The sequence below is a fragment of the Aulonocara stuartgranti genome, assembly GCF_965226115.1.
Source record: "Aulonocara stuartgranti genome assembly, chromosome: 17".
Taxonomy (NCBI): Eukaryota; Metazoa; Chordata; class Actinopteri; order Cichliformes; family Cichlidae; genus Aulonocara; species Aulonocara stuartgranti.
In genome coordinates, this window is record NC_138953.1 from 17,304,833 (window position 1) to 17,325,210 (window position 20,378).

A 20,378-nucleotide genomic window follows, 5' to 3' on the forward strand; every position below is an offset into this window, starting at 1 on the left:
CACACACACACGCATACACAGAGACACACAGATACACTCCCACATACACAAACACATATACAGAAACACACTCACACACAAACACACCGGCGCACGCACACACACACACACATACACAGTTCAGTTGGTCTCAGGTTGCCATAATCGTCACTCCTGCGTTGACCTCACACCGACGGCAGTGCCGCGGTCGACATGCTCGCTATAAAGTTTCTGTGTGTATGAATGTGTGAATGTGAACACGCAGGAATGCAGATGTTTGATTTCTGAGGAGAAGCTGAGGGCAGCAGATGATCACACACAGGAGCCTGGGTGTGACCCCTGACCCTGTGGGCCCCTGGATCTGTGCCTGGCATACCCTGTTCAGTAATGTGCAGTAAGAATGGCAGGAAATCCTGGAGTGTAAATAAGAACATGTTTTCACTTTTTCCCCAAATCTTTCTGCCTCATCATCACACACTGCTGATAACACACACTCCTGTCTTTGTGAGGACCCTCTCTGACTCAGCAACATGCAACGAGACCGCGGCCTCAACCCAAACCTGAACCCTGCAACTATGCCTGAAGGTTTGAAGGCCTGAATATAAGAATAATGAATAAGTACAAAGTTTAAATAGTTTATCTGAGGTACACACGATCAGTCCTTGCTGTGCTACTCGAACAAAATGAACTCCATGTTGGATTCAGTCAGAACTGAAATTGGTCAGGAGAAAGTTCACTGAGCTCAGAGATCAGCTGAGCAGGACGATCATTTTTTTGATGTTACAGACGTTACACCCCTCATTTACACCCCTAATTTACACTCTGGGAATGCACAGATCCTAAAACTCAGGGCACTGTGGTGTCTGTCTGTTGCAGAGTCCAGCCTTACTGCATCCATGTGCTGATGATCAATGCACTGATTAACTGATCGTCATCGTCGGTCTGAGCTCCTCTACCAAAGGACACATTTTAGCAGTTTGAAGGTGTGGTCCATTCAGGCGTTTATGTTACAGTAAATTATTTACAGGGTTAGACTGATCAAAAAAATAAAAAACTACATTCCAAGAGCTACATCTCAGACTCTACAGGCTTCAGTTAGCAGGTTAAAGGTTAGAGTTCATGACAGCATGGTTAGAAAAAGGCAGAACAGGAATGGCTGTTCAGAGGGGCTGGAGGAGAAAGCCATCCTTTGACAGATGAGACCAAATGTAGATGTTTGTCCATCACGCACAGCAAACAGCTTGGATCAAGTGTCAGCACGGTGGAGAAGGGATGATGATCTAAGTGCACCTTGAACTTCTTTTGTGGTTCTTCAGTGTGAGGCCATCTGTCCCACAGATAAAGTTGGGACCAACCTGGGTCATCAGCAGGACAAAGATCCAAGCACAGCAGCAAATTTGCAACTGAACGGCTGAAACAGAAAAGCTGCTGCAGAGCTCAGAGAGCTGTGCACAGTTCAGATCAGTTTGAATGTTTCTCAAATTGTTTCTACGGTCTGATGTTTCATCAGCTGTTCTTTTGTTCCTGCTGTTTAAACTGTCAAATGAAAGAAGTGATGGATGCGTTCATCACCAACTGACAGACAGGATACTTTCTCCTAACTTTATTTAAACACATCCATGTGAACAAAGATGTGCAGGCTTAATATGTTTTATATGCTTGTTATATTTACATCTTTCTGATGTCTTTAATCATTCTTTTATTCAAAAATCAAAAAGAAGACTCTTCTTGGGTGAGGTGGAGGCAGAATAGGCAGGGCCTTCTGTGATCAGATGTAATGAAGTACTTTTACTCTACATCATCAGCTGCCTGTACAGCTATACTGCTGTACTTCCAGCTGGAATGTAGTATTTCCTGTTTCTGGATTATTCACAAGGTTTCCTTCTTTCAGGATGCCTTTTTGGGAATGTTTCTGGAATATCTTGTGAGGAGTTTTATGGTTTGTTAAAGACAAACTGAACCAAATCTCCTCTAACATTTTCTCTACCAGGCATTTTATTTTTTATTAGTCAAAGTATAATAAACCGTATTTGTGTGGAACCTTTAAACAGACTCACAGCTTTTTGTTCTGTTGTTTTCATGTTTTTGTTAATAAAGTTTGCCAACAGAAATTGAACAAGGAACTCTTCACGTCCACATTTACGGGATCATTTCACCTTCTGATGTCAGTTTGATTCTTTTTGGACAGAAATTATAAAAATATGATTCCATACCAAATAATCAACTTTTAAAAATTATTTACACATAAATATCTTTATTTTAAAATATGAAATCAGTCTGTGGGCTGCAGAACTGGTGAGACTGATCAGGAGTCCATCTGGTGTGCTTCAGTCATTTAGATCTTCAGATTGAGTGTGCAGCAGCACTGATCCTCCTCCTGGTGGCACTCTGAATGCTTCAGAAACATCACGTTGGAGAAGTCTGTCCAGTCTGAAACATTTAAACGTTCAGGCAGCAAAGTCCTGTCCTGGGTCTGCTGCTCACAGGTGAACATGAAACAGCTCACACAGGAGGCATGCAGGAGGCTGTCACGTGGCTCACCTGGATCTTTCCACATGGAGCAGCAGCTCCGCTCTGAGCTCCTCGCCACATCGACAGGTAAACTTAAGGCTTCACCTTCACTGCTCGGCCCTCAGGCAGCTGCTCACCCATTTCTTCTGTGACTCTTCTGCAGGTTTACTCTAATGGTGATGTTATCAAGAGAGAAGGTGAAGCTGTGCCATGTGCTGCTGTAAATGTACCAAGTACTGCTGACCTCAGATTGGTCCAAGGAGGATCTGTCTTCACCTGAGAGGTTCAGTCCTTCTTATGTTTACACTCTTTCAGATCCAGATGTCCAATTTGTCTCTTCCCACAAATCCTTCTTTTATTCCAGGTGTTCTTCTATTACCAGGTATCATGCTGAGGTGAATGAAGGTAAGCTACGTGTTCCACGTGTTTCTGTTTCCAGGTGTGTTACTTACAGGTGTGCATGTCGTTCATGCTCTCGCAGCGCCTGCAATGGACGTAGCAGCACCACACAAACTTGCACTCGCAGCGCTGGACGTGTCTGACCACGTGTGTGTTGTATCCTCTGCCGCAGCACAGCAGGTTACAGCTGTCCGGCCCCGTGGATGTCCGGTTGCACCGGCGCCCTCTGGTGCCCGCGATGCCCCGCCGCCTGTCCTCCAGACAGTAGTTTGGAGACTTGTTGAGGAAGATGAGCTGGTGTTTGTCCACATGGAGACGCCGCTGGTCCTTCCACTTCATCTTCCTCTTGGATCGCTCCGTCACCTGCACGCTGTGCTCGTATCTGTCCTTCAGATACGTCCCGACCCGCTGAAACGGCGCCATCGTCCTCCAGCATGTCTTCACCGCGCAGGAGCCAGAAACACCGTGACAACGACAGTCTGTGGACATCGTCCTGTTGATCGCCTGCAGGATGCAAACAGGAAGTTAATCACACCTTGGACCTTTAGACTTTCAGCTTTAGTTTGAGTCGTCGACGTTCACCTGTCGCCCGGCCTCGCTGTTGTGCTGGTTCATGGTGCTCAGCGTGTAGCTGCTGCGGCTCGTCGACATGTTCTTCAAGGTGTGGTCCATGAACTTGCGGCTGAACCACGTCCCGTACTGGATGTGATCTGAGCAGCCGCCCCAGTGCCAGCCCTCTGCTGCTGAGCCACCGCCCCGCAGCCGAGCATCGCAGCCGCACTCCGTCATGTTGCCCTGGCTGCAGGAGCGCGTGACGGCATGGACGAGCCCTGCTGCCATCACCGCATAGATGAACGCTGTCTCTTTGGTTCCTGCAGTGACAGAATGGGCAGACATGACACTTATTTCAGGAGGTTTCATGAGGTATACTTTCATCGTCTCAGATGCTTCTTTGCTCATTGGTTAACTATCTTCACCTGATTCAGAGTACCCCTCAGAAATGAAGGCAGAACCACTCTGTACTGGTCACACTCCAGCTGCTTTTATCTTTCAGTCCAAAACTAAAAGCAGTCAGTGTTAGCACACAGGCAAAGTCCTGTCAGTTAAAATTCACTGGCTATCTAATAATTTAATATATAATTAATAGATTTTATATTTAAAAGTGTATTAAAATAAAATATTTAAAGTCTGTGTAAATGTTTTAATATTTATGCTTATTTTAATTTCATATCATCACTTCACATACATTTTCATCAGAAGAAGAAAATGGATGGATATATGGATGGAGGGTTTTTCAGACTGAGGTGCAGTCTCTGTGAGTTTCACAGTCTGTAGTCTCTGTAAAGTCTCATATTCAGACGCGCTGTCTGAAGTATTCTGGTCACATTGAGGAAGTGAAGAAATCATTTATTGCTAAGACTGGTATTGGTGCTAAAGGGAGCGCTGCCCTCTACAGGCAGAGACAGGAACTGCAGAAAAAGATTTAAACGATTTCTGAAACCTGAATTTTCTGCTTTGAAGTCTGAAAATTTAACTGAAGGAGAAAATTTCTCTCTTTGATGAATTTAATTTACAAGTCATTGAATGAAATGAGGTCATGTGACTACATTATGGGTTTATGTGCACTCTGACCATCACAGATATACATAAGTTTGTTAACCAGTGTTTTTCCTCAGACTGTAAAAGCTGATTTTACTCTCAGCGACCTCTGACCTCTCACACTGTGACCCTTGATGGTGTTACTGAATGCCTTGTTGTTGTAAAAATTCCTACTCTATTTACCCTTTTCCTCACTCTGCCTCACCTAACCAGACTTATTTTGTTTCCTCTTTTACTGTCTCTCGACTGGTTGGCTCTGGAGTTTGTCCCCTAATTAAACTCACCTGGCGCACATTATACAAAAATCGAATCTATTCTCAGAGAAGCTGAGCTAACACACGCCTGAGTGGAAAAAAATACATGGTTTCAGTCAGATTCATTTCAGCCAATCAGAAGCAAGCTAAAATGGCCACTGTTCAGTAGGATTCTGTGGCTGCTTTTGGAGAGCTTTGGAACAAATAAAGTTTCAGTGAGCAGTGGTGGTCAAGTTACTTAAAAACAGTAATTAGTTACTTCTCCAAATCACTTTATTTCTCTGAATCCCTTTACTTTAGCGATTACTTATTTTCAAAAGTAATTAGTTACTTTATTACTTAGTTACTTTTTAAAAACATGATAAACAACCTGAATATGTAATAAAGCAATAGACCTTTCAGCCTAATTCTATTTTTTTCTGCATAATCCATCATATAATATTGAAAATTCTCTTTTTAAAACTTGTTTTATTAGTTTTAATCTTTTAACTTTGTGCACATTTCATCAAGCAAAAACTAAATTATATTCAACTGTCTCTGACTAGAAGAATTTCTTTTTACATTTAAACCAGATTTGAAAACCAGATTTAAACCAATCTGCATATTCCAGCATATAAAATAAATTATTTTTTGTGTTTACAATCACTCTTTCAAATAAATGCAAGTTAAACACAGCAAAAAATGAATAAAATCGAAGATTCAGCATCACTTAGCCCTGTCGCTCTTAAATCTTATTTTCACCAGTTTCGCAGGAGTGGGGCCGTCGCAGGTTTTCCCAGTGCTGCAGCGGTCATGTCAATGGGGAGGATCTGGGGATTTCTCTGTGAATTTCACATTCCTGTGGCAGCGTGCTGGGTGCTTGCTATGATTTGTAGTTTAATTTTTTGCTGTAGAAAGAAGTTTTTTTCACACCCAGAGTGTACAGCAGACACTTCTTACAGAATCAAACTCAAAGTAAGGTAAGTACTTCCAAGCTTTAAACACCGCACGGTCGCACTCTCTCCCGCACTGTTGATCTGCACACGTCTGTTGCTGCCACGGACGTCGCATGCTATTACGTCACTGTCATAAGACACTGACAAACAAAATCAGGGTTTAGTAACCCAGTAATACAGCCAGTGGCGGTCCTAGCCTGTTTGGCGCCCCGGGCGAACACCCCCCCCCCCCCCCCCCACACACACACACACACACACACGCACACACACACACACACACACAAAACATATTAAGGATTGTACATTAACATAAAACTGTTGTCGGAACCACACTGAATTTCACCATAGAAACACACACATGAAGAGAGAGAGAGTATGCATAGTATGCAAACAGCTACCAAGCAGCCATCATAATTCGTCATACAATGAGAACAGGATGAATCAACAACTGACAATGACTAATTAATATTAAAATCTGTAACATAATGTATTGTTTGGAGTTTAGTCTGTTACTGTTACTATTTTTACCATTTCTTCTTGGAGCAACTGTAACGCACATAATTTCCTTAGGGATTAATAAAGTATTCTGATTCTGATTGTTTCAGGATGACCTGCCATATCCAATGACACGTCTGCTTACCTGCATCTTTTGCTCGTTTCTCCTCCTCTTCTTTTCTCTTTTTCTAAACTGAGCACCTGATGACTTTGAACTTTTCTTGTCCATCTTACGTTGGCTTTAATTTTGCACTCCAGTATGAACACATATCCCCCAACTCGAGGATCACCACAACATGATCTAACACACCTACACCTTAGTTCACAGATTCACTTTGTCTAGGGTTTATTTCTGGGATTTCACACAACCCAGGATTCAAATCATGAATACATAATGGGCTTGGATTTACATCATTATGAATGAAATGTGCACTATTTGGAAGCAGCCGGCCCCTCCCTTTTCGACGGGTTGTGTGTGAGACTTTAAATCATCAAACTATAAATTATAAATTTTAAATTGTTATTGATCCCTTTACCCCTGGTCCTAAAGTGTATATTTATTTTCTTACTCTTCTTATATTTATTGTTTGTTTACTTGCACTGCTGTAACTGGAGCCTCGTCGTCTCGTCTCTCTATATACTGGCCTGTATGTAGCGGAGATGACAATAAAGTTTACTTTGACTTCAGCAGCGAGCAGGCGCACCGAGGAAAAACATCGGTGCAAATTATAAGTCTGTATCATAATGTCTGGTGTTTTCGTGTTTGTTGGTTTGTTTTTGTTTTGTTTTATTCTGCGAGTTGGTTATTAGATGCTGCTCCAGCCAGTCAGTGAATCCCCCGCCGCCCCGCCCTCTCCTCCCTGTGCCGCAAGCAGCAGGCGCACCTCGCAAACGGAGGGCGCCCTTACTCCCAGCAAATGGGCGATAGAAAACCGATCGGTGCCTATGCCATTCCCAATATGCGCTGGCTGATGTGGGGGCAGCATGAGTACGAGCAATTTTTTATTTTTATTTTTTTGCCGATGCCCCTGATGCCGCCCCCCACCACGATGTCGCCCGTGTCGCCCGTATTAAAAACCGCTACTGAATACAGCGTTCTTACGGGAAAGTAACACTAATCTAATTGCATTTTTACAATAGTAATCCTTTACTATAATCATTACTTGAAAAAAGTAATCGGAACGCGCGTAACTGCCCATCTCTGTCGATGAGTGAAGCCTGTATTTGCTCCATGACGGTCCTGCTTCACCTGAGCAGTCACGCGTCCAGGTGAATAAGAGGGAGGAGTCCCCACCCCAGTTAAGTGATCTTACTCACCGCTCGTGAGCTCGTGCCCGAACACGGGCACCTTCTGATTGGTGGAACAGTTCCAGCGCTCGTGCCTGAACTGTCTCTGACACTCGGCCACCCCGAGGCGCGCGCCCTCCCGGACTCCCGGCAGCAGGATGGACTTCCTGCTGCACAGCTCGCGCTGCCGGGGGCTCAGAGACAGGTTGGAACACCCCAGCTTCTCCACCAACCCCGGTGACGTCACACCGAGCCACCTGTCGACAGAAATCAGCAAAACTTTATTTAAAATAAGGAAAAGTTCAGACAGCACACCTCTGATTTATTCATTTATTACCTGTCCATCCTGCACAGGTGTGAAGTGAAGCACTAACTCTGACGTCACGTTGTGCAGCGTTCCTGGCTGCGGGGTTGCTTATCATACAGCGTAACATCTAAATGAACGCTTGTATGTACCTGAGATGTTCCGTTATTCGGGCCGAAATCGATAAGAAACTTCGAGAGTGTGCTTATATGAAACGTGTAAATACTTGCTGTATTTATACTAAAATAAAACACATATTAGAGAAAGTGGTCGCTGTGTATGTGTGCCCCCCATCTGATTTCCGAGCCCAACCCCCCCGGCTCGGCGCTCATCTGCGCCTTTTATCAGGCTCTTGGCGTAGAGCAGGTCTCTTGCGCGCGTGCGCTGCTGCTGCGGATTAGAAACGGTCTGTGCACGCGCAAAATTCGGATTCTTGGACATTACCGTGGAAAATCCGCGCTTCATCTCCATAAACGTCTTCACGCATGACTCTGACGGCTCCGTGCCAGCGCGCGCTTTGGCACGAGACAGCTGAAGAAAACTTTTGGGCTTTTATTTAGCGTGTGTGTGCGTGTGCGTGTGTGTGATGTGTGTGCGTGTGCGTGCGTGTGTGTGTGTGTGTGTGTGTGTGTGTGTGTGTGTGTGTGTTTTGTAACATACTTACATCCAGCTGCCCCTGCAGCACAGCGGGCACACGCACACCAGCAGCAGACTCAGAGCGTTCATGTGTCGTACTCCGCAGTTCCGCGCCTCCATCCCTGCTCAGCTCCGCATGCTGACAGCGACCCGGCCCGGAGCAGGCTCCTGAATCCCGCTGAAGGAGTCCTTTCGCTACTGTGCTTTCCTCGATCTGCAGGAGAGGAGAAGCACCTTGGACCAGTCCCAGTCCCGGACGGTTCTCATTGGACCAACTCAGGACTCAGCAGCTGACGTCAGAGCTGGGCTATAACTGGCTGGATGGGTGAGAGGCTTCATGATAAAAAAAAACTTCGTGCTGACATCTGATCCCCGAAAAGCAAATAAACGACGGAACACAGTAGAAAAAAAAATCTAAAAGTGGCTGATTTTTGAATGAGGTTTGGTGAAAACATTTTAGTTATATAAAAATAAAACTTTAAAAGATTAAAACTGAAACGATTTTGTGAACTTAGAAAGCAAACCAAAATGCAAAAACGATACGGAGGAAATATGCTTTTAATATCTGAGATCAGATTTCATTACAACTGATGAGAAAACGTGTTTGCTGAGAGTCACTGCTTTCAGAAAGTTCAGAGTTTATATTGTAGTGCCTGTACTTAATAAAGATTAAAACTAACTAATAACACCGAAACTATTAAAAACGAAACATTTTTGAAATAATGAAAACTAAAGGAGTAAATTCTCCCTGGAAACTAAACTGAACTAAAACGAAAAAGTCTAAATGAAATAAAAAATAAACAATATTTAGGAAACAATAACTCTGTTGTTGGATTTTTTTTTGAAGAATGCTTGTCAAAAAAACGTAAAGAAAAATTTCTTAAAGCAACTTTTGTCAATATGACCAAAAAATGCAATAAATAAAAAACAATTTATTTCCTAATTCTGGAGCTTTCAGCCTCCTCTGTGGACCTCCAAAAGTTATTCAACAACCTAAAATCTGTCCTGATGAAGCTAGAGATGATAATAACAATAATAATAATAATAATAATAATAAAGAGAAAAAGATGAGTTTTGTCCACTGGTGTTTTATTAAATGTTATAAAGCCATAAGTGAGACGGTGTTTAAAAGACTGAGTGGTTGTGGTTGTGAATGTGTTCACAGTTCAGGATTAAAAACTTTTGTTTGACTTTTTGTTTTTTGTATGAAGAGCAGAATGAGCACAGTCATAAAAAATATTAATTTCTTCTGTTTTCAGCTTATAAAAAGACACATTATACATCTGTAGAAAAATATAGAAATATAAGCAGAGTCATAAAAGATGCTTCTGTCACGTGATGAAGAGCTTTCATCAAGTCTTTGGAGTTAAAACTGGTCTGACATACAGAATCGATCAATCAGTGAGGCCTGAGGCTAAGTCTGAATCAGGAAGCAGCTGCTTGAATCCACGCTAACTCATATCACTGTCAAACACACGGGCCAGCGAGAAGCAGCTGGTGCAGTCAGCAGAATTATGGTAGAGGATTTTTCTGGTTCTGAAATGGAAAATCCCAGCAGAAGGTCAGAGATTAACAGTCCTGCTGCTGGGACTGAAATGCTGAAAACTTTAAACATCTGCGAGCAGCAGGAACCAGCTGAGCGATATCTCGAGTAATCTCTGCTTATTAGAAGCCAGCAGCTGAGTCTGAGACCCTCAGCGTCTCGTCGGATTGGTGCTCCTGAGCTGCACAGTGAGGCTTCTGTTCATTCTGAATAATCCACCTCCACCATTGAGTCCCCCACCCCTCTCTGAAGTCCACGTCCTGGAGGGGGACAGGTGACTCTCCCGAAGGATTCACCTGGCCCCTCCTAGGTGTTCAGTTTCGGGTAATGGGACACAGGCGGCTCAGAAGGATCTCAGAGTATACTTGGTTCACTGGTCCTCTAACACGATAGGTTGTGGGTTGAGACCCCGCCTCCTGCTCCGTGTCTGGCAGGGTTGATTGGCTGCCGAGTGTATGTACAGTTCTCTCTGTTCTGGTCGTGTTCGCGGTGGACGTTCTGTCACTGGAAAGTTTTGTGGACCAAAACTTCTCCACCTGAGAAAACAGAGCAGAACATCAGCTGTGAGGACTGCAGCCCTGACCACTGGAAGCACAAGTTGTGTTACCTCGTGAAAGTGACAGGCACAGCGTCCCTGCAGGAACTCTTTGTATCGACCCATCGTGATGCTGAACGTGTCAATCACTTCGTACCCATGATGCTTGGCGGTGGTGATGATGTCGTCGTTCTCCCTGTACAGGTCCTGTATCGCTGTCTGAAATATTGATCAAAGAAAGCAGCTTTAATTCCCATAGAGGGGTATGAATGACAGCAGGAACAGGAACCTACCAGACTGAGAGACCTGATCCCGTCCACAGGCAGATGGAAGCCCATCCCTAAAGACTTCACCACCACCAGGATGTTACTGAGAGATTTACTGAGGAGGGACAGAAGTAACCTCACGTTACCATAGAAACCAGAGTCCTCAATAACATTGCTAATCCCGAACGCTAAACCCCGGGTTACTGTCTTTACTGAAAGGGTTTCTCATGTTACAGGAAATGCAGGACTGGAGTACAGGTGAACCTCAGGGATCAGCGTTAGGTCCTCTGTTCTTTAGATCAGTGTAAGCCCATATGGAGATAACACTGTGGTTTATACTGTATGTAGGTGGTGTTACACTGTGTCTCCTCACTTGTCCAGCACTTCACTGACTGTCCTCAGGTGATTGGTGTTGAGCCACTGGACTCCTCCCACAACCAGAACTGTTTGGTTAGAGTTCACCAGAGGCTGAGACCTTAACAGACAAGAACAAGAAAAGTCACCTGTTAAACATCTCACGGCTTCATGTAACATGCCTCAAAAGTGGATTGTTAGGACCTCACCTGTTGAGCAGCTGCTGCAGAGCCTCCCTGAACGTGGGTCGCTGCTTCTTCTCCAGCCAGAACTGAGGATAGTACGAGTAGCTGACCAGAGTCCGTCCTCTGTTCAGGTTCCTGTAGACCAGCGTGTCGTGAGCTTTGTCCCAGTCCTCCAGGGTGGAGTTCACCCTCTCCATCAGGAAGTACATCATCCCACGATTTGTTGAGTCCCCAATAAACAACAGCTGAGGAGCAATGAGAGAGCTGGTGATGTACCTCCATCAGGACGACTGCCACAAACTGAGACATCTGAGATGGACTGGTTCAAATCAGCTGATCAGGTGACCTTACCTTTCTGTCCTTCATACAGTCCTGCAGCAGTGGGTGGTCCACTATTGGGTGATAACAACCATCTGCCTGCCAGGAAACTTCCCTCCAGTCGCACGTCCTGTTGTCAGAACAACTGAGGCATGGAACAACCCAGCGTCCTGTCAGGCAGGTGAGACACACAGGTGAGGTGGCGAGAACAAAAAGTCACTTGACTTAAATTTGATGTATTATCTTAAGGAAGCAGTCCACCGGCAGGACCTCAGACCTGACACGTGTCCCGAGCTGCAGGCATTACGTTGACTCTGGGATTCGCTGTGGGGCTGAAGACCGCAGGAGCGATCTGGCTGGACCAGCAGACCGCAGTCCTGAACAACAGACATCAAACTGTGACAAATTTGCAATCAGCACTTCCAGGAAGTTCTGAACCTCCTGTGTGCGATTTCTGACTGCAGTACTCTGCAAATACTACAAACTGTAAATATAAAATGGCAAATGGACTGGGTCTTTTTTATACTTTATTTTATTGTTTTATATTGTTATTTGTTGTATTTTTATTCTTTTTAATTTTGTGAAAATTAAGCACTTTATGATTTTTATTTCACAGAATTTTATCTGTGAAAAGCGCTATATAGATACATTTTATTAACTTCTTATATAGCATTTTTCTTCTGTATCTGAGCACTCAAAGCATTTTACACAAATTGCCTTAATCACAAGCACTTTTTTCGATGCCCTTTCGTGTAAGTACTTTCTATCTAACATTCATACGCATTCAAACTCCGATGGATGCATCGAAGAGCACACAGACTAAAGCAGATGGGGATCAAACCACCTACTGATAAGTAGGTGATCTGCTCTACCACCTGAGCTACAGCCACCCCAAATAACACACTTTACCACCCAGAACAGTAATAGTGGAGGAATTGAGATGTTCTGGACACAGATGAAGAGGAAACAAAGGAACCCTCAGAGGAAGCGTCAGTCTGAAGTTTCCTTTAAAACCTGAAACTGAAACGAGTTTTTACTATTTTGTTTAATAAACACTTTACAGCTGGTTACATTGGTAAATCGAATAGATTCTGTTTTCTACTCATAGAAAATTACACATGAAAAACTTAAACACATGACTGCACCATCTTTAGTTTTAATCACTGAGTTTGATTCCCTGCAGGGTCAGAGGTCGCGTCCATCCCAGTGAGCTTTGGCCTCTGAAAGTAAATCTGCTGTTTGAGATCTGAAGCTTCTCGCTGTCAAACACCACGTCTTCTTCTTCATGTGCTCGCTGCTTCCTCCCTCAGAGCTTCTCTTTCATCCTCCTCTGTGGATCCGTCCCCGTCCTCCTCTGCTCAGAGGTCAGGAGTCAAGCAAAGCGATCCACGCTCACCTCAGAGTCCCCGTGGGAGCCTCCAGGTCTGGCGCAGACTTCACAGCCACCGCCATCACAAACGCTGGCTCTTCTTCTTCTGCTGCTGTTGCAGGTTTCGTCGTGGCGGCGTCACATTCCTCACGTCAGCGGCACAGCTCGCAACAAAGTGCGACAAGAAAACTTAACAGGGATTTTCTTGTTCGTACCTGTGCTCAGTGTACACGCTGCTCCGAGATCATCTCCAAACACACCGCCTCCAGCAGCAGCGGACCGTTTGAGGCCTCGCCGCCGCCACGTCGCCCCCAACTCTGACTTCATCGAGGCCGCGGCCACGCGCTCCTCTTCCTCACTCGGACTCAGAACAGCAACAAGAACTACAGCTTTTAAAACTGAGAGAGATGTGAGCCTTTCCTTCTGATCAGAATTTAATTTCTGCTTCAAACTCTATCACAACGCGACGAGAGAGCACAAATGTCAGTTTAACCATGGCGTCAGCTTTTGTGTAAAAGCAGCTACTGAAGCCTGATGATGTCAGATATGATGTGCAGTAAAAAATGATTTTCTTTGTCAGAATCATTTTTATAACTTCAGAGGCAGGGCTTTTTGCTTTTTGCCTGGATGATAAAAGAAAACTGTATTTTATTTTTTTATTTATTATCAACTGGGAGTTTAAATATGCAAATATAATAAATCATTTTCAAATCTCGTGTCCACAGGATAGGACAGAGCTGATAGAGTGCCACAGAGCAAACGCCAGATCACAGGTCTGAAACACTCGTCAAACATTAAAAACTAAATGAATTTGTAAATGAATGTGTTTAATGTGTCAGAGTGCCGTAATTTCCTGCTGATAATGAATGTGACGTGCTGTTTCATGCTTAAACCTTATTATTATTCCTGAACAGGTTAATTTTTTGGATATTTCATCAGTTTGTAAACAATATTTTCCTTCATTTTGGAAATCAGTGCAGTTTTTATTTTTAGTAAATAAATATTTGATTTTTTAATGATCACACTATAGTTCATTTCACATACACTAGATGTTTATGATGTACATTATTTACTTTTAAATTATTTCTAATAAAACAAGAATAGAAACAGGGGAGACCAGGTGTGGTTATAACATGGGAAGAGTTGCAGCAGCAGGAGTTGCACCGATTAGGGATGAGACATCAGGGTTCACCCACTTCTATCCCTGATTTTAAATGGGGGTTGTCACAGGCATATGCGGATATTACTGAGAAAACAAGAACAGGAAAATAATTTTTTCACACAGCTGAAGATTAAATATGATATGACTTAGAGTACATTAGTACTTAGTGAAGCACTTGCTAGTTTCAAACCACTATGCTAATACAATTAACTAAACAATGACTGACAGGGGTGGGGTGGATTGTAACATGGAAACATGGACCGAGAGGTGTACCTGCTGATATTTGACTGACTCACTCTTCAGTCAGATCAGTGATGAAGGAACACAATGAGCTGATACTGCAAATCATTGCAAACGCTGACACAACAGCGGCCCAACAATCTTCCCCGTACTGGTTACAGGAGCAGCAATAAAGTTTTCTGTGAAGCACAGGAGAACCAGCCAAGCAGCAGACCCGTGTCATGGACTGACTCCACGTCAGGCAAGATGACAAGGCAGAGAATACTAGCATAGCTGCCTCAGCAACAGAAAAGCTTTTTGTGTCAAGGTACATTAAGTGCTATTCTTTCTTTGTTTCAGGTTCAAAAGACAGACGAGGAAGGAGAAGCAAAAATGCAAGAAAGAATATGTCAGTGAGGAATGAAGGCAAAGAGAAGCAAAAGAAAAAAAAACCTGCCACAGAAGTGTCGAACTCTAACGCTGCTGAGACAACTTGTTATAACATGGCACCGATTTGCACTTCAGGACAACCAACATCCATTTATCATAACTGTGAAAGGGATTAAGAATGTACACACACACACTGGCACTGATTTTTATACACATAATAAAAAAGCTTTCAGACCTAAATGCTTTTCACACGGTAACTGTTCCTTAAGCATTCATACTGTCACGAAAGTTTGTTCTAGTACCGTACACTAATTTACACACAGCGGTGTGTTTGAGTCGTAGTTCAAAACCATGTTCTCTGTTTTTGCTTCTTTTATTTAACAGCTAACGCTGGTAGTGTTGTAACAAAGGAATGCCGCGTATTAACCATGTGAGAATGTGTGTGTGAATAAATAAAAGAGAAAAAGACAAACTGCTGAACATGAAAAGAGGATTCTGAGTTTTTTCTCCGCCTGCAGGAATGAGGTGTGGGTGGGGTGGGCTGTTTGTGTGGTGTCAGCTGGAATCCATCATAGAGGAGCAGAAACACTCCGATAATCCTCCCATGTGATTGCAGAACTGATCTCAGGTCTGAGAATCTTGGTAAATCCGGATCAGCGCTCATTAGATCATCTGAGCCGCCGCCGCCTCCTGTGGGAAACTCAGACCTCCAAACGGAGCAGTGGGTGGAGATGGGAGAGGAGGAGGTCTGACCAAACCAATTGAGAAGAATCAAACACACACGCAGCAGTCCAAATACATTCAAAGAAACATCTGCAGCAACATCTGCCTGCTGATGGGGTTCATAACTGGAGAAGTGGAGGTGTGGAGGCATTCACACAAGATGCTTGGACTGAACCATTAGTGCACATGCAGTGGGGAGGCTCATGCAGGCCTGTAACCCAGAGCTGGAGCAGAGGTGGACATGAGTGGGTGGAGACAGCTGGACTCAGACCAGCGCTTCAAAAGCCTCATCAGCTCTGAGGCGGGTGGAGGGCGGAGGGCAATAGCAGAACACGGCATTGAGGAAGATCACGACAACGAGCAGTGGAAGATGCAGACTTTAAATACACAAGGCAAATGAGGGAACAGAGCACAGCTAAACATAGTCTAACTAATAAGACAGGGAAGCCAAACACAACATCCTGCACACAGGCCAGGAGACTATCAAAGTAAAAACCAAGGTAAGAGCGAGGGACAGAGAGAGAGAGCGAGGGATGGAGAGACAGTGTGAGGGGAGGAGAGAAAGACAAACATAAATTACCAGACATGTTGGGCTACACAGTGAAATAACAGGGAAACAGACAACTTAACATGGAGAAAAGACTGAGTTCAAAGAAGGACACTGGGACAGGAAACTAGACACAAGAGGACGGGGAATGAAAAAAGAAAACCTCCGATAACAAGCTGAGATCTGGGGATACAAACAGATATCAAAAGTATAACCAAAACAAGGACCTTCACCTCAGAATATTATATAAACCAAAATCAAAAATCCAAAAGAGAAAAAATCCAGGTACAAAACCCAGGATCATGACAGGTGAGGGCGGAGGGCAAGCGCGGAGCTGGGTGCAGCTCAGGGCTTGGGAGTGGCTTTGTGGTCGTTCTCTGAGCTCAGCATCATCTGAAAGTTGATAAATAAGCTGCTGCTCTGCATTTCCACAGAAACAAACAGGCCTAATGGGATCATGCTGCAGACACGAGGTCAAAGGTCAGAGAGTTGCAGCCAAAACATTTTGTTCTGTTTAGGTTACGAATGAAAAGCTGCTTCACGCTACCACTCCACATCCCACACAGTCCAGAGAGGGAGGAGGCAGAGCCTCCAGAGCATGATGTTTCTGATACTGATCCATCAGCTCTGGCTCACCCGCCTGCAGAGACAGGCCGGAGGTCTGAGACGTGCTGGTGTGCACAGGTGTTCTCAGAGAGATTCACAGGTGAGATGTCCTCACAGAGCTCCAGCATCACAAACACTGTATGTCTCTGAGCCGGCCAGTGTTCGTCTGTCTTTAGCTGACCAATCAGGACATGAACATCTGCAACAATGAAACATCTGGATGACACATCTGGACTGAGCTACTGCTCTCACAGAGGAGCTGAAGGAGTGGGTGGGTGGGGGGACCAGCTAGAAGTGATTTATTCAGACTCACAATGAGCTTCAAACAACAACTACAATCCTCACAATCAGCACACGTCTCTGGACTCTGATTGGCAGCAGCTTAGGATCCAGGGTCACATGTCTTCAGGTGAGCACAGACACAAAGATTAAGCTCAGCAGCTCCATCAGATAACCAATGAAGACATGATTGTAACATGATACACTCACACACACACATACGCAGGAGTGTTTATAGTGAGTCTTTGTCTTCACTCAGTTTAACCTGCAGAAACTCCCGAGGCCTCAAAACTCTTATTGTAATAAAAATAAAAATTATTATTAATTTTGTTATTTTTATTGTTGTTGTTTTTATGTTTTTGCTTTGATGCAGTGTTATCTTTAGTTCTCGTCAGCAGACTCGACGTTTTACTTTTAAATGTGAGTACAGGTTTGATTCCAGTGTGACTCTGCTCCCACCTGCTGGAGCTGCAGATTGTCTGCAGAGAGAAGCAGCCAACGCCCACTCCTGAGCACTCCACAGAGTCATCACACTTCAGTATTTCTCCCGTTATGTCTTCCTGTCTGAGTTTAGTTATTAGTCTTTGAGTGTGTGATGCATAGAAAACACATGCTAAACACAAGCTCACATTCATGCACATATCAGCAAACATCTACACTGACTCTGACTCTGACTACTGATCCTGGATAAGTTACTGGTGACCTGATGAGCCTGCTGGTTGAGCATCAATGAGCGCTGTGTTCTCAGGGGCCAACCAAGCCCGCTGAACTCCGCCCTCTTTAGCTCTAATTGAGGCTCACAGGTGGATCAAAGGTGGATGAGAGGGGGGCAGCTGGAGGGAGATGAAAACATGAATCTGAGAGGGATTGGGGCTACGTGGGGCCCCACACAGCTTTAACCTGCATCAGGTAAGATCACCTGTTCAGGACCTGAAACTGATCCAGATTAAAGCAGATTACCGTCTTCTTCCTGAACAGACTGAAAGCTGGGAGCTGTTTGCTCACTGGAGATTTAACTGTGACAGAAAAGACTTACAGGTTACCTGAAGAACATCATCTGAACGTTAGAGACAGAAAACCTGAATCCTCTACACCCTGAGCCGAACACCAGCAGCTCCTCACACACTTTGCTTCATTCTGCAGATGTTCTTGTGCAGTCCTGAGAAACATCCATCTGAGGTCACAGAGGAGAAGTTGATGGAAATGAGTGCAGATGTTGGAGAAGCATCAGCTTTGCGAATGCATGCTCACGCTTCGCCGCAGGTGTCGAGCTGTTAGCGCCGCAAAGGGATGTGAGAGGAATTTAAAGGCAGAAACAAACGGAGCCAACATTTCATTCTTCTCAGAGTGTCGAGGTCACGTCGAGATGGTTTACTGAGACCTGGAGCAAAGCCCAGAGCTTTTTTATCAGGCTGATCAGATTCAATCAGATTTACTGAAGCAGTAAAGTGTGAAGGAAACAGATGTCAAGACAGACAGAGTTTTCTGTGCCAGGCCTGCTCTGCTGTGTTGCTCTCTGACAATCATAGTTACAATAAATGACCAGCAGATCCTGCCAAACTCATCTCTTCACCTTATCTGTACCCTGACTTACTCTAAAAACCAGATAAAAGATAACAAAAAGAGCCAAAAAACAACCCAACAGAGCTCAGGCAGACACTCACCTGTCCTACCTTTGCAAACACTGGAAACTCAAAAAGGGCTCAAACATCCAGGCAACAACTCACTTTGTCTAACTGGAGTAAGCAGAAGGTTTGAAATCAGACGTAACACACAAAATACACCTGTTCCAACCTTGTTTTACAAAATCCCGGACAAACCCCCAAGTCATATAATTCTTATAATGGAGGGGTGAAGCATCAAGGAAGGCAGAATGAAATAAAATAATTATTATAAAAATAACAGTGAATTCTGTATGCCTGTGAAACTGATGTAATAATCAACACAAAATAATAAACAACAAATACATGTGCCCCTATCCTGGGTCATTTGACTCAGCATTTTGAGTTTTAATATATTTTGATGTTTATGGTTTATGTTTAAGTTCATTAGGTTATATAAGTTCATTTTTATTATGCCTAGGTGGCTGTTATTGTTCATTGTTTATTAGATTACCCTAGTGTCTTCACCTGGTGTGTTTACATTTCCCTCGCCCTTTGTGTTTCATGTCTGTGTGTCCAAGCTTGTGTTGTGTCTGTGTCTCATTATGTTTCCTGTTTTATTTCGAAGAGGTCTGGTGTCCCATGTTCATTGTGTTTAGTTTCACTTCCCCTGTGTTGTCATTAGGGATGGGTTTTATCTGATACCGGTGCCAAACCGGTACTTTTGAAACGGTGCCGGTGCTTAAACGGGCTGCTGCTGCCATCATCATCCGTCATCATTTCTGCTACACTGGCAGGGCTAGGGGCCAGGACTCTACTCTTCGGGTTCTTGGGGGATGTTGCTAACACCAGGTCCGATAACAAGCACCACACCCGCAGTAGACGTGCTCGGTGTGAGGTCTTGCAGCAAGCTATCAAATATGGTGCATTTCTCGGTTTTTAAAAAAAACGCTATGTCTTCTCAACACCATCTATTCTGACCATGGTAATTCAAGAGGAGCAGCAATTTTAGCTCTTGATGCATACAAAGCCTTTGATCAGGTTGAGTGGTTTTATATGTTCGAGTCATTACGGAAGTTTGGGTTTGGTGAAATATTTATATCTTGGGTAAAATTAGTATACGCAAATTCAATCTGTTCAGTTCTCACAAATGGAGAGAGGTCGGCGCCATTTCCTTTGCAGCGCTCTGTTCAGCAGGGCTACCCCCTGTCCCCTGCTCTATTTGCTCTGGCATTAGAGCCCCTTGCGATTAAGATAAGAGCACATCCAAAAATACAAGGGCTCTTGGTCGGAGGGGTTGAAACTGTTATTAGTTTGTACGCAGACGATGTACTATTATACCTGCGTAATGCAGAAGAATCTGTACCATCCCTTCTTAATCTGGTCACCTCATTTAGCAAAATTTCAGGATATACAATTAACTGGGTTAAAAGTGAACTTGTGCCTTTATCTAAAACCGGTTTGCCAAGTTTTCTTTGTAATGTTCCATTCAAAATAGTTAACGACCATCTCACATACCTTGGATTAACTGTTCCTAAAGATCCCAAATTAATTTTTAGCTTGAACTTTGCTGAATTCTTATCAACATTAAAGCATAACATCGAGTCATGGAAAATTCTTCCCCTATCTATGGTCGGTCGTATAAATTCCATAAAAATGGTCTCTCTTCCTAGATTTCTGTATCTTTGCCAAAATCTTCCTATTTATCTTACTTCCTCTTTCTTTAAGGAGTTGGACTCAATTATTACTTCTTACATATGAAACAACAAGAATCCTAGGATTTAAAAACTACATCTACAAAAATCCAAATTGGAGGGAGGTCTGAGTTTACCAATATTTAAACATTATTACTGGGCTGCAAATCTAAGAGCCTTGACCTTCT

At 43.8% G+C, this 20,378-nt stretch overlaps 2 protein-coding genes across 2 annotated transcripts in view; both read right to left on the bottom strand.

The window, feature by feature from the left end:
* Positions 1–1,951: 1,951 nt before the first annotated feature.
* On the bottom strand, positions 1,952–8,724 carry wnt16 (wingless-type MMTV integration site family, member 16). The gene is made up of 4 exons (XM_082511000.1): positions 8,428–8,724; positions 7,490–7,716; positions 3,472–3,761; positions 1,952–3,393 (listed from the first exon to the last, which is right to left on the bottom strand). Exons 1-4 carry the CDS (start codon positions 8,517–8,519, stop codon positions 2,935–2,937), a joined length of 1,068 nt encoding a protein of 355 aa, XP_082367126.1. The 5' UTR covers positions 8,520–8,724; the 3' UTR covers positions 1,952–2,934.
* Positions 8,725–9,281: 557 nt separating this feature from the next.
* The window catches only part of cped1 (cadherin-like and PC-esterase domain containing 1), a 28,173-nt gene continuing 17,076 nt past the window's right edge, over positions 9,282–20,378 (bottom strand). Inside the window, exons 15-21 of the mRNA XM_082510999.1 lie at positions 11,878–11,977; positions 11,634–11,770; positions 11,307–11,527; positions 11,117–11,218; positions 10,771–10,858; positions 10,550–10,696; positions 9,282–10,478 (exon numbers count right to left, since the gene is read on the bottom strand). Of these exons, the coding sequence (XP_082367125.1) occupies positions 10,257–10,478; positions 10,550–10,696; positions 10,771–10,858; positions 11,117–11,218; positions 11,307–11,527; positions 11,634–11,770; positions 11,878–11,977 (1,017 nt within the window). The 3' untranslated portion in view covers positions 9,282–10,256. The remainder of the gene's footprint in view (positions 10,479–10,549; positions 10,697–10,770; positions 10,859–11,116; positions 11,219–11,306; positions 11,528–11,633; positions 11,771–11,877; positions 11,978–20,378) is intronic.

Bases quoted from the DNA above. Each gene is read 5' to 3' on its own strand.
- wnt16 (XM_082511000.1), bottom strand. From the start codon at position 8,519: ATGGAGGCGCGGAACTGCGGAGTACGACACATGAACGCTCTGAGTCTG. The intron at 7,717-8,427 runs GTAAGTATGTTA...TTCTGTCGACAG, and splicing joins TGCTGCAGGGGCAGCTGGAT to GTGGCTCGGTGTGACGTCAC. The intron at 3,762-7,489 runs GTGAGTAAGATC...CTGTCACTGCAG, and splicing joins CGGGCACGAGCTCACGAGCG to GAACCAAAGAGACAGCGTTC.